Below are 13,417 nucleotides of genomic sequence, written 5' to 3'. Positions count from 1 at the left end.
CGCTTACCGCGGTTTGGATCGGTTGATGAACATCTCTAATTTTTAGGCAAAAGCAAAAAAAAAAAAAATCAAACTCACAAAGCAGCAAGCTCAATGAGTTAAAACACAAGGGTTAACATGTACCCAAAAAAAAAAAAAACACAAGGGTTGACGTAGTGGTGTGCGTGTGTATAATAGGATGTGTGTAATTGTGTTCGACTACAAAGAATCGATATTTTAAAAACCTTAATTGCATCGTATTTGACACTTTGTGACACTCGCTGATATTTTGATATTTTTTTGACACTCCAACATATATTGCTGAGACTTAAAAAAATTCAAAAATTATATTGTATAATATTTTTAATTTTAACTATTAGATTCGTTAGATTACGATTATAATTTTATTGAGGTTAATATAAATATTTAGGATATCTTATATTTTTTTATAAAATTAATTGGTATTATAAGTTTAATTTTATTTTTTTGTTAAATTATTAAATATTAAATATAACATAATAAAATCTAATTTTTTTTTTAAATTAATATTATTAAATATCGTATCGTGTTGTATTCGGTAGTATCAACGTAAGTGTTTGATTCCTGTAACTCAAAAAAAAAAAAAAAAAACTCAAAGAGGTAGAAGGATATTATAGTAAAATAACAAGTTAAAATAATTGAAGAGGTAAAAGAGGAACTGAGAAAACTACTAGAGCTTTGTGCGAATGGTCCCACATTCGGCACAGCAGAGAAAGCGAGCACTGTCTCTTCCTTCGTTCTCATCTCCTCCACTCCACTCCCCTCCCCTCCCACTGTAAGCGTGACTCTCAAATACCTCTCTCTCTCTCTCTCTCTCTTCGAGCAAGTGACAAAGTCGGTGGACTTGCCAATTGCCTATATGTACTGACACCCCAACGGGTCTTTCTTTCCCTTTTATCTGCTTCCCCTCGTGACCCTCTCTCTCTTTCTGCATCTCAGTTACTGAATTTAATACCACTCAGCTTTCCGAATCTTCAAATTCCTCCATTGGCCAACTTTTCTTTATCCACAGTACTTAGTATTTATTCGATAATAACAATTTCTATTTCTTTTTTTTGGGTCTTTTGGAATGCTGCGTTTATAGAGTTATGCTTTATTTAGACTCTAGACTTTTTCGCTGAATTGATACAATCAATGGGAAGTCGCAGAACTTTTTCATGATTCTGGTGTGTTCTTCTTCCTATTATAGTCCTTAAGCTCTTGGCTTTTTCTTCATTTCTTTTGTATTTTCTCTTTTTAAAAAAATAAAAAAAGCAACAACTTTTGTTGCTTTACTTTTTGGGTTTAGGGTTTTGTTATTTTGTACCTTTTCTCTACATAGCCCTTCTTTTCCTTGCCATTCTCAGTTAAGAAAAACAGAAAGCAGCATATGTTAAACTCCAAATCTATTCAATTCTTTCAGCTTCTAGAACTTCATTCGTCAACAAATTTGGATATATAATATATATTATTGGAATCTACAAATGTCTTCTTGTTTAAGTGGAGCTGGTGGAAGAACTTACGGGTTCGATTTCGAATTTGTTAAATCACCATCTTCTTCAACTCGAACTTCACATACATCATCTTCTCCATCCTCAACAATCTCTGAATCCAGCAACTCCCCATTAGCAATCTCCACAAGAAAACCCAGAACCCCTCGAAAGCGACCCAACCAAACCTACAATGAAGCTGCGGCACTCCTTTCCACTGCATACCCAAACCTGTTCTCCACCAAGAACCTCAAAACAACGGGAAAATTCACCAAACAAGTAACGGATTTGTACGATTCCTCAGAACTGCTGTTGCCTTTCAGGGTGTTTGACACCTCATGCTCCTCTTTCCTTCTCCATCAACACAAACCCAGTTTCCCATTGGAGCCCAAAGTATTGAACCTGCAAGAGAAGCCATGCCAAAGCCCGGGGGAGATAAGCTCGAGGTTGGTGAATTCACTTGATTTGGACGATGATTGCCAAGAAGATTTCGATGCGGAATCGATTCTCGACGAGGAAATCGAGGAGGGGATTGATAGTATCATGGGGAGATTGGATTCCAATGGCGCCTCTTCTCATGATGACCATCCATGGATGGGTTTTGGCGGGAAATTCGGGTTGCAGAGAACGGCGGTTAGAGCTTTCCGTCACGTCGATGACGGCAACTGGTGGAATTTCCCGGCCGTTGATATCCTTCAAATCTCACCCAAAATCAGCAACAATCCTCCTCCTCCTCCTCCTCCGCCGCCTGCGGCGGAGAAGAAGAAGACGAAGAAGAAGAAGGTGGAGAAACCAAACGTGGTGGAGTTGAAGAACGCGGAATTGCCGAAATCGAACCCGGGTTTGCTGTTGAAATTGAATTACGACGAGGTTCGGAATGCTTGGTCTGACCGGGGGTCACCGTTCGCCGACGACAGCCCCGCCTCCGACGCACCGGGAAATGACGTCACTGTACGTTTCTCATCTCCCTCCGACCTATCAAAATTCAATAACTATTTTTATTTTTTATTTTTTATTTTACTTTGTTGAAACCTTGACCCCTTCAATGCAGTGTTTTTGGACTCGGTTGAAACCTTAATCCCACACTAAAGTCAAAAAATTGTGTTTGGTTGAAGGGATTATTGTGGGATTAAAATAAGGAAAAAAAATATGTGTGAATTTAAATAACACAATTTGATATTATTTTAAGTGAAATTAACTCGTTTTGCTGGATTTTTACTTTTAAAAAAAAAATATCACATTTTAATTTAAAATGACATACAGTTTTCGCTTCAAATAACAATAACAACAACAACGTGTTCTTATTTTATTTTATTTTTATCTCTCAACTAAACAGAGTTCGGCTTCACTCTCTGGTTGGCAATTTTTTTTTTTTTTTTTTGATACACTTTGGTTGGCATTTTAATCACGTGGAGTATGGGAATCACACATTTTGAAACCGAAATAGTAAAGTATTTCGTGCATGTCATGGCCCATTCCTCTTTACTTTACTTTTCAAGATAATTTTTTAAACAAACATTCTCTTACAATATTTAATGTTTTTCAACTTTGGTGCGTTAGCCCATAAAAGGTTAAAAGTAAAAACATCTTTGTGGTCTGCTACCATTTTCAGCCCTTTCTTTATATGAACTAAAAACGTCACATAAAAAACTACACAATCTTTGTTTATTATGACTTTTATGTTCATTTTTATTTGTTGTCTTGCATTAGGAAAATTTGTTTTTGGGTGCAAAATTATGAGACATTTTCCCCCTTTTTTTGGTTCACGGTATGAGATTATTCAAAAATCATTTTGTCACAGTTTAATAATAGATAGTGTGCATGGTATGAGGGTGTGGTGCAGAAGCACTGAATAGTTTACAATTTCTTTTTTGCTATTGTGGGGGGGCAGGCGCGGCTGTCGCAAATCGATTTGTTGTGGGATAACGGAGGGATGAGAGAAGCTAGCATGCTGCGCTACAAAGAAAAGCGGCGTACACGCCTCTTCTCCAAGAAGATCAGGTACCAGGTCAGGAAAGTCAACGCTGATCGACGGCCCAGAATGAAGGTACGACTCAGTTGAGGACACTTGAAGAAATTTGATTTATGTCAAGGAAAAAAATAAAAAAGGAAAATCTGCTTTATGATATGGTGATGATAATTCATAATTGGATAATGAGGTGCGTTACATTTTCTTTTTGTTATGGAGAGTGGACCCCATTAAGGTGGTTGGTGGTTGTTCACTTTGTCCAACTTTTGAGGATCCATCTTGTTCTTGTTTGGTTTAGCTTTTCATTTTTTCCTTTGTTAGGTTTTCCTTTCTTTCTTTCTTTTTTAATTTAATTAACAAGTGCTAACGCATGTTCTGGACTTTTGATCATTATCAATATATTCTCTTGAGATTCTTTCCTGATTATATTGCTCTTTAATTTTTTTTTTAAAACATGTTGTTATGTCTATATTCTTGTATCGCCTAATAAACCACATAATCTTACATCAGAAAATCTTGCCCCACTGTTTTCCTCATTGGATATTATTTCTAATGTAATGATCGTTAGACAAAGCAGCCTCGATTGGATTAGTGTGGAGAATTTTTTTTTAAAATAATGAAGGAAGAAAGTGTCTTAAATTTGACATTGTATGGAAAATTCCATATCAAGCTTTAAAGTAACTTAAAAGTACGAAAGAGGAAAGATAAAAAAGATGAAAATTACAATCAATAAGATAGCTTATTCGTTTTTTTCTAAGCAAATAAAGTATGGCTTCGTTATCTTTGTCACGCTTGAGGTAACACGTCTACCTTGTTTGTGTTGTGGCAGGGACGATTTATTAGGAGACTGAATCCTAGCTCGAATGCACACAGATGATAATATGTAGTAGCAGTAAAGCACGTGATTTTTGGGACTTCGTTAAAATAAATAAATAAATAAAAATATATTTTTGTAACCTTTACTTTCTTTCTTTTTTCTCTTTTTCTTTTTTCTTTCTTTTGTTCTTTGCTTTTTGGGTTCTTCATTCTATCTTCACTAATAACGACGAAAAGAGGCTGGATGAGATAAGCAACGAAGTAGTAAAAAAATATATGCTTAAGATTCTATTAAACTTTGATTCTCTTCGCGTTATGGTCGCCGGGAGATTCTTCTGTTTGCATTGTAAGGAAAGATGTATACTGCTGGAATCGGTAGTACCGCATAAATATTAATGAGGCACAGTTTTGTTACATCCTTTTCACTTTAACAGTCTTTTTTGTTAAAAAGTTGAGTAAAGTCACTTTTGATCCCTAATAAAAAAATATAGTTTATATTTTTGTTCCTTATAAAAAAAAATATCAATCTTTGATTTTTCTGTAATTCAAATTCTTTAAAAATGTAATCTTTTAAAAATTTAATGAAGATTCAATTTAATTCTTAAAAAAGAATTAATTAAATTATATTTTTTTATTAAAGACTCAAAATAGACTTTACAAAATTTCGCTCCACCCGATTAAAGGCTAAGAAGAGGGAGGGAAATGGCTCATTGAACTTTTTGGTAATTTTTTAATAAATATGAATCGATTTGAGTTGACTACAAATATAATTTCATTTGGAGAGTGTTTAATGCTGCTACTCCGTCGCTGCTTTGATTTTTTTTTTTTTTTTTAAAAAAATAAAAAAATCTGTGTCAACACAAGTTTACAATGTTACTTAATGTGACAACGATGATTTGACATAAAGCAATACAAGGTAAAAAGAAATCAACTTAACCGTTGAGCTAGCCATCTGTCTAGATAGACGTTCTTACAAGTTACAATTGAACTATATTTTCGAAGTCTTTCTTCATCATCGTTGCTCTGACTCAGTGTTACCTTGTCAATCCAGGTATAGTTGGTTTATTATATTATGTAATAATTAAGTTTTGTAATTGTTTAGTTTAGAATTACACACCTTACCTTAGTGCATCATGTATGGTCTAAATTGAATATTTAAATTCGACAACTCTTTTATGGTGGACACACGTACCGTAAGAGGCCTGTTGTTGCAGCCCATCAAGAGACACACAATGCGAAGGTTGTCCATGATTTTTCCAATGCCAGTCAAAACCTGACACGTGTAAAATCATAACAGTAAAAAATAAATATAAAGTTCTTTTTTTTTTTTTTTGATAACAAAATATAAAGTTCTTTGAACGGCCTCGGGCAAGAACTCGAAATAAAAGGAATTTGGCGCCGTTCCGGTCCCACCACCAAACTCCAAAACCAAGCACGGTTTGGACTTTGGACAAGTTCCAAGTTCCAACCAGGGACAAGCAAGTAGGCTAGGAAATATTCACCAGGCCAGAAGCTCGTTCACCATAACTCACCTAACATGGGAACAGTGACCATTGTGTCACTGTTCACCAACTTTTTTACCTAAATGCCACGCGAACAGTGTTATTTTCCAATCTGCCACGGGGCAAGTTCGCTTCTGACACAAGCGACCTCAGTTTGCTGATGTGTCAGCTTCCTGTGGTGTCAGAGTTCGCTTCTGACACGGGCGACCTTGGTTTCAACAATATTTTAATCAAGTTCCATGTTTTTTTGAATTTTTTTTTTAAATTTAATACTTGTTATCCACTAAAAATGTGACACGTCAGCAAACCGATGTCGCTTGTGTCAGAAGCGAACTTGCCCCCGTGGCAGATTGGGAAATAACACTGTTCGCGTGTCATTTAGGTAAAAAAGTTGGTGAACAATGACATTTTGGTTAGTATCCCCCTAACATGCAAGGTTACGAGGACAACACATCTTTGTAATTCGGTAAACAAGGCCCACATCACGAGCACCTCAACCCGTCGTGCCTCGCTAACAGAGTACATCACAAAAGCCTAATATTGGGGAGCCAGGAGCAACTGTTGGCTTTTTTTTTAATATTATAATCGGTTCATGGTTTCGTGATTAGTCTAGCAGAGCAACTGTTTTGAATCCATCTAATTGGGGAGATGTTTTTTTGATAGGCATGGAGTATGGTACTATGGTAGCCCCTTCTCAAAATAAAAAAATGAAAAAGATTGTGAGGAGAAAACCAAAAAAGGAGGGATAAATATAGAATAATTTTTTTCATTTATGAAAAAGGGATCACTGAATAAGTGGTGTACCTATATCGTAATAAATTTTTCCCTAAATGAGATGTTCAAAATACCAAAAAATCCAAACTAATGCATAACCAAACTGATCCATATTTAAAAAATTTATTTCTAAAAATCTGTTTTATATTAAATTATATTTTATTTTCTAAACCAATTATTTACCAAACCATTATATATCCATTTTTTTTTTTTTTTGTCTTAAACCACTTTTACATTTACTCTTTCGGGGAAGAATATACTTTCAACCTAAAAAATAAAATAGGGATGTACGGGCGGGGGAACCTAACTAAAACTCTTATTCTACAGTTTCAATTTGGCAAACTTTGTTGGATAAGAGGCTTATTTACACGAGAATGCAGGAGAATATCTAGAGGGAGGGTAAATAAAGTGTTTCCAAATTTTTCTAAATCTATTTATAAGTACAATTCGAATAACAACAGTTACACAACTATAACAATTTTATTAATTTTATCTTGTAAAAAATATTTATCCTTTTAAATGATACAACTTATATCTTTTCACTCTCACAACGAGGTAGGACCTATATCTTTATTTTTTTTTTCAACTCGCTCTCTCTTTCTTTATCTATCTCTTTCTCTCTCTTAAAATGACACAACTTTACATTCTTTAAAATGACACACACTTTTCCCTTTTATCTTAGGTCCCTATATGCCTAAAATAATTTCTATCAGATGTATATCAATAAAAAACAGACATGACCTTATTATTTTACAGAGCAAACGCAACAAGAAGCTTTCTTATTTAAATCAAAAAATGACTAACTTCTAAATATTAGAAAAACTGTTTAAGTGTTACGACACTTGTATCAGAACAAGTAAGATGCTACAATGTAATCTTGGTTCGAATAGGTACTATATAATCATATCTACATATTTTATTTCAAGGATCAAAATGTGCTTTGCGAGATGAAGACCTTAAAAAATAATAATCCAAAATTCATCTTGGTCCAAATAAAAGTATTTCGATCTTATTCATGAATAATTTTATGAAAAATAAAAGTATAATGTTGTAAGAAAATATTTAGGTTATGTTATAGAGATAGATATTGTGGGATCCATATTTTTTAAATTTTTTTTGATTTTTGAATTTCTATCTCTATAACATAACCTAAAAACTTTTCTATATATTTCTTTTTCCCAAATTTTATTGCGTGTTATATCTTTATCGTATAAATTTTAAGGAAATTTTTTTTCTTATGTCATTTGAGATAAATATTTTATGTTATATACTTGTCAAATTTTGTATCAGTTTTTTTTTTTTTTGTTTTTTTTTGTTTTAAAGCGTGAACCCCACATATTTATCTCACATATGAAAGAACTATATCAAGCAACACGAGATTAGTAACTTTCAAATTTTAAAAGTGCTGTTAACGGTCTTCTGTTTAATGAAAATTTCCTGTTCAATGTTCTTCAAAATTACCAGTATTTTATTTTGAGATTTGCATTTGTCATTTAACATGACACAACAAATTTTTCTACACACAATATTTTGTGCGGGCCACACTTTTTGAAGAAAAAAAAGAAAAAAAAATTACGGCACGCAAAACGAATCTCTATAACATTGCACAATCATTTTTCTACAAAAATAACTTTTATAAAACATGTTTATTTTTTATCTTAACATAGAAGATTCAATTCCCGACTTTACTGCTAGTCCAGTTAGAACAAAATAAAAAAAGAACGAATTTCATATACTTTATTTATTGAAAAAATCAGAAAAACTAGCCAATATTTTCAATCACACCAAACAGGCCTTGCGACTTGCGAGCACCTCTTTCCATAAACCCTTTTCTTCCATTCGATTTTCTACAAAGACCTAAGCTTGACCTGTAACTCGCCTATGGCCACTGTGGAGCCAATCCAGAACGGCTCTTCACAATCACTTGCATCGGATAATGCCGGCGGCGCAGCCGTCACAGAGGAAACTGTTGACGACGCCATACCGTCAACCGAAGAACCCGAATCAGAAGGCGCTGCCATCACCGAAAAGAGATGGCCCGGTTGGCAAGGTCACTGTTTAATGGAACTTGCAATACAGCAGGTAGTGCTTCTAAGACCTCTATATCTGCACCATTCATATTCACATGTATGCATCTGGTTTGGTTGTGTGCTTTTCACAGGTATTAAACTCCGTTAAGGATAATTACCAAAAAAAAAAAAAAAAAACTCCATTAATGTTTTTTTTCTTCAGAAATTAACAATGTGTTATATAGTTGCTTCTTTGTTTTCTTTTAACATTTTTATCTTTCCAACTCATCAAATTGGAAATAATGGAAGTTGGTGCTAGGTTTGAGTGGAAAAATTGCATGCATGCCATCTTTCTGACAGCAGTAGTTGCATTGAAACTGACAATTTATCTCCACTCTTTTGCTGCTATATGTTGATTGTGCTTTCATTGCATGGACCATGCAGTCTAGGTTCACATGTGTATTCTTGCCCTTTTTGATTTTATAGAATTGAATTCCTTTTGTTTTTTTGTTACTGTTCTATTTTATGTGACAGGCAAAGTTAGCTTTGGATGCCCTTGAAGTTCCTGTTGGGTAAGTTACCTTTTCATAATACTTAAATACTATTGTAAGCATAACTTGTGGTTGATTGAATAAGTTGTTAGGATTTGAAAGTCTTAGGTGAGTTTATTGGCCAGCATCAACATCGATCAATGGTGCTAGATGTTTGCATTAGGAAGGGAAATGCATTCTATTCTATGGTAATTAGACATGCCATTAGATGTTTGAAACCAGAGAATATTTTGGCATTTAAGGATGTAATGGGTGAGGAAGAAGGAAGAGGTTGGTACTGATTTAATGTTAAAGAAGATGACTTTATCCTCCTTGTATCCTAAATATTTATAAAGAAGTGCACTGGACTGTATTGGCTAAATGGATTTGGGTGCTATGATGACTATAAGCATGTTGAAATCACGACAAAAGAGGATGTTATAAGAAGTTGTAGAACTTTTTAGTGGATTTGGGACTTATGACAATACTAAAAGGGTAACCTGGTGCTATAAAGCTCCCGCTGTGCATACGATCCTAAGAAGGGTGTTACCCTGTATTTGCAAGAAGCCAATTACATGAATCTAGCGACAACACTAACCGTTTTGCAACGGTCATTAAACCAAAAAGTCTATCATTTGCATTGCTAAAGTCATTTTGATATCAATGGCATTTCATGGAACAAAAACTAAATTGCAGTGTTTGGATGGGAGTACCCTATGTCTTTAGTCCTTTGTTGCAAAGAGAAGTTAGGGAAAGAATTGAGATAACGGCATCAGAGATTAGATTTGCATGCATAGTCAGAGATTAATTTATTTACTAATTATGACTTAATGGCTTATGCTTTGTCCTTTAACATGGTGTAACCATGAGACAAAGGCACATTCCATATTAAATTGTAATTACTGGTATTCTTCCTGTCATTTGTTGAGTGTCGTACTGGTTGAAATGAATTTTTGCTCATTCATCATCTTGACTGTACTGCAATGAATAGATTGGAGAAACTGTGTCTGTCTCTTCATTGGAGTATTATTGCTTTGGCTTACTGTATTTATGTAAATCGTGATATCTGTTGCCAGCTGTGTAATTGTTGAGGATGGGAAGGTTATAGCCTCAGGCAGGAATCGAACTACTGAGACAAGAAATGTAATTTGATCAATGACCTATTTTTCTGTTTTAATGATGTTATCTTCTATTCTTAGTTTTATATTTAGCAGCTCCTTTGATAATCTATTTGTTGTTTGGAACTGTGAATTATTTCTGAATTTTATGGTTGTCTGCCAAAACCTTCATATGTGAAATTTGGGTTCTTTAACTTTATTGTTCTAGGATGTAGGCATTAGCATACATTTTTTCATGGTATAAATTGGAACTGAATTGCAAGTGGTAGTTTTAAAGTTTTGTAGTGATATGAGAGTAATGATGATGTATTATTTGTTATAGCATGAAGAAATAAGCTAGTTTAAAGAAGTATTCAGTGGCTATCAACACAACCTTTGTGAATGGTAACATGCAAAAGAGAACTTATACAGAAAAATGAGAAATATGAACCTTCAGTCATAAGCCTCAGTACACAATAGACTAAATTTTTTATTAACTGAACTTCCTCATATTGAATACTTTACTGAGAATTTGTCGCAGAATATTTATAATAATTAAACATTTGTTGTTATACTTAAAAATGCTCTGTAGGGAAAACTGATTTAATCTTAGTATGGCCTTAAAAAGCCATTAAAATATTAGTTTCTAATGAACATACTGTTTGCTCTTCAAGTGACAAAACATCTAGAAAATGTGGAAATTTGAAAAAGTTTAAACATTAATTTGAATTGCTTCTGGTGATACCGAGTTTCAATGTGCAAGGCATTTGCATATGTTCTTTTTGCACCCCGTTATTGGTTTTATGGCCTTATTTGAGTGATCGCACACTGATCCCAACTAGTTTGGGATAAAGGTGATGTTGATGTTGATGATGATGATAAGTTGAGTGATCACACAACTTGTTAATATTTGTTTTCACTTTGGCCTCGGTAGTTAACCATTTCTTGACAGCCCTGTATGTGGCTCTTAGTTAAATATTTCGTTTATGATATTGGCCGTGTGTTCCATTTTACATAGAAAAGAAAAAGGATCTGATTATTTAGTCAAATCTTTGTCATCTATTTTGTCGCGATTAATAAAAAATTTCTATTCTTTTACAGGACTTGGGCAGTAATAGTTATTATATATTTCATTAAAGCTTTATACAATGCTTGTCTTCATTACTGTTATCTTTATTTTATTTTTTTTCATCCATGGATTTCTTTCTTTATTGATAAATCATTTTTTACAGGCTACAAGGCATGCAGAAATGGAAGCTATTGATGTGCTTCTAGAGCAGTGGCAGAAAAATGGACTTTCTATGTCTGAAGTTGCTGAAAAATTCTCTAACTGCAGTCTTTATGTTACCTGTGAACCATGCATAATGTGTGCATCTGCTTTATCAATTTTAGGTATGCTCCTTCAAGTCTTTGATTGTTCTATCTATAACTTATAACTCTCACACTATTTATGTTGTCCCTTTTAAACCATTTGTTTGTGTATTATCTCAGGTATAAAGGAAGTATTTTATGGCTGTTCAAATGATAAATTTGGAGGATGTGGATCAATTCTGTCGTTGCATTTAAGTAACACTATGTCACTGAATAAGTTCGTCTTTTAACTCAGCAACATCTATGCAAGCTTTCTATAGCTCTGTTCTTAACTTTTGTTGTGTGCATGTCAGTTACTACTATTTTTTTTTTTAACTTTTTTAGAACAAATTTTATTACATCTCCTGTTCTGTTGAGTGGACGTTCTTATATGTTTCCACTACATTCACTAATGTATGTAATTAGGTGATTCCTTTTTTTCTTCTAATTAACAGTGAAGTTCCTCCTGGTAAGGGTTTCAAATGTGCTGGAGGTATAATGGCATCAGAAGCTGTTGTTCTCCTGCGAACATTCTATGAGCAGGGAAATCCCAATGGTAAGTTATTTTAACTATTCTTACTAACAGGCAGTACCTTCGAAAGCTTTTAGATATTGTTGCCATTTTGTCCATATAAGCCGTTGCAATAATACCACCACCAGTTCAGGATATATGGTTTAGAAGTTTGAGTATGGATTTGGGAGAGACGAGTTGTTCACTTTTTATTTTATTTTATGATATTATATTTTTCCCCCAATTAAATTGTAGTCTTAATTTTTTTTTTTCCAGCTCCAAAGCCTCACAGGCCTGTAGCACGTCAGGCATGAAGTTAAATTTGTGTATCACTAGGTTGGTGTTCATTACTTGTGTTTTGGTTGGGTACAAGGTTATCATAAGTTTTGATTATTTGTGCCTGAAAATTATTATTTCTTTAATACTGGTTTGTATTGTTTTTTCGTCTTCTGTTGACAGTTGCTGATATGGTTATCGACCCACATGCATGATATGGCTATCTGCCCGATATGCATGATTACAGTTATCTTCCCGCTGCATGCAAATCGCAGACAATGCACATGACCTGGAATTCTGTGCTACCATAGCATTGTCTGTGAGCGCACAAGCTGGTATTGGATGTCCAAGACAAGGCTTACCAGTTTGCAAAATCAACTTTTTTTATGATTTAAAAGCTGGTATTGTATCAATAACAATTGGTTCAAGTACTAAGTAATTTGTTCCCTTAATCAGAAGTCGCCACTTCAAACTCTGAAAATGGAGAAAATAGATAACAAAGACTTTTAAGTTAATTGTGGCAGTCGAGGTGTGTGGTTGATGTTAAATGCAGCTGGTGACTATGTATGGTGGCTTCCAATATGAATATGAATATTATAAAAACTTCAAGAGTTACAATATGCACATGCTGTGTTCATGTGTAGTCTAGCAGTGCTTCTAGCTTTAATAGAAAAAGACTGATAAGCTAACTGCGTAACCTCTACACTCCTCTGCATGCGAAGTTGCTGGCGTGTGTTCTTCAATGGGTGCTTCCATGTCTGCATGAGGTGTAAGCAGGACACTTTCTTAATTACTAAACACTCAGCTTTGTTCATTTTGTGGACCAAACTTGCTTCTTACTTTTGGAAATGAATTTGTGTAATGTAGGGGTTTAAATATGATTGGTGGCTTCTAATTAAATTTGATGAATAAACTACTAAAAACTCAGCCCCGAATTGCTTTGTAGTGTCTTGTATCTCCACGTACGACAGCTTTCTAGGCTTATCCTTTTTATGATGCAACATGTTGATCCAGAAATAAAGGTATTGGTAAATGAAGGTGTTAAGGTTCTCATGCAATTTAAGTCTTGGTAAATGAAGCTCGACCTTAAAAGTAA

The 13,417-nt window shown here is 34.1% G+C and overlaps 2 protein-coding genes across 2 annotated transcripts; both read left to right on the top strand.

Annotated features, from left to right (window-relative positions):
• The first annotated feature begins 735 nt into the window (after positions 1-735).
• On the top strand, positions 736-4,668 carry LOC133305334 (protein CHLOROPLAST IMPORT APPARATUS 2). The gene is made up of 3 exons (XM_061505520.1): positions 736-2,438; positions 3,379-3,534; positions 4,286-4,668. Exons 1-3 carry the CDS (start codon positions 1,482-1,484, stop codon positions 4,331-4,333), a joined length of 1,161 nt encoding a protein of 386 aa, XP_061361504.1. The 5' UTR covers positions 736-1,481; the 3' UTR covers positions 4,334-4,668.
• A 3,648-nt stretch (positions 4,669-8,316) lies between these two features.
• Positions 8,317-13,141, top strand: LOC133305500 (tRNA-specific adenosine deaminase TAD2). Its single transcript, XM_061505738.1, has 8 exons — positions 8,317-8,630; positions 9,092-9,129; positions 10,164-10,230; positions 11,417-11,576; positions 11,676-11,772; positions 11,990-12,090; positions 12,322-12,381; positions 12,505-13,141. Exons 1-7 carry the CDS (start codon positions 8,430-8,432, stop codon positions 12,357-12,359), a joined length of 702 nt encoding a protein of 233 aa, XP_061361722.1. The 5' UTR covers positions 8,317-8,429; the 3' UTR covers positions 12,360-12,381; positions 12,505-13,141.
• The last annotated feature ends 276 nt before the right edge of the window (positions 13,142-13,417 follow it).

This window comes from Gastrolobium bilobum, unplaced genomic scaffold (assembly GCF_033153095.1).
Source record: "Gastrolobium bilobum isolate Gb01-03AN ecotype WA unplaced genomic scaffold, APGP_CSIRO_Gbil_v1 utg1221, whole genome shotgun sequence".
NCBI lineage: Eukaryota > Viridiplantae > Streptophyta > Magnoliopsida > Fabales > Fabaceae > Gastrolobium > Gastrolobium bilobum.
This window is presented reverse-complemented; position numbering and strand designations above follow the sequence as displayed.

Bases quoted from the DNA above. Each gene is read 5' to 3' on its own strand.
- LOC133305334 (XM_061505520.1), top strand. From the start codon at position 1,482: ATGTCTTCTTGTTTAAGTGGAGCTGGTGGAAGAACTTACGGGTTCGAT. The intron at 2,439-3,378 runs GTACGTTTCTCA...GTGGGGGGGCAG, and splicing joins CACCGGGAAATGACGTCACT to GCGCGGCTGTCGCAAATCGA. The intron at 3,535-4,285 runs GTACGACTCAGT...GTGTTGTGGCAG, and splicing joins ATCGACGGCCCAGAATGAAG to GGACGATTTATTAGGAGACT.
- LOC133305500 (XM_061505738.1), top strand. From the start codon at position 8,430: ATGGCCACTGTGGAGCCAATCCAGAACGGCTCTTCACAATCACTTGCA. The intron at 9,130-10,163 runs GTAAGTTACCTT...ATCTGTTGCCAG, and splicing joins GCCCTTGAAGTTCCTGTTGG to CTGTGTAATTGTTGAGGATG. The intron at 12,091-12,321 runs GTAAGTTATTTT...TTTTTTTTCCAG, and splicing joins TGAGCAGGGAAATCCCAATG to CTCCAAAGCCTCACAGGCCT.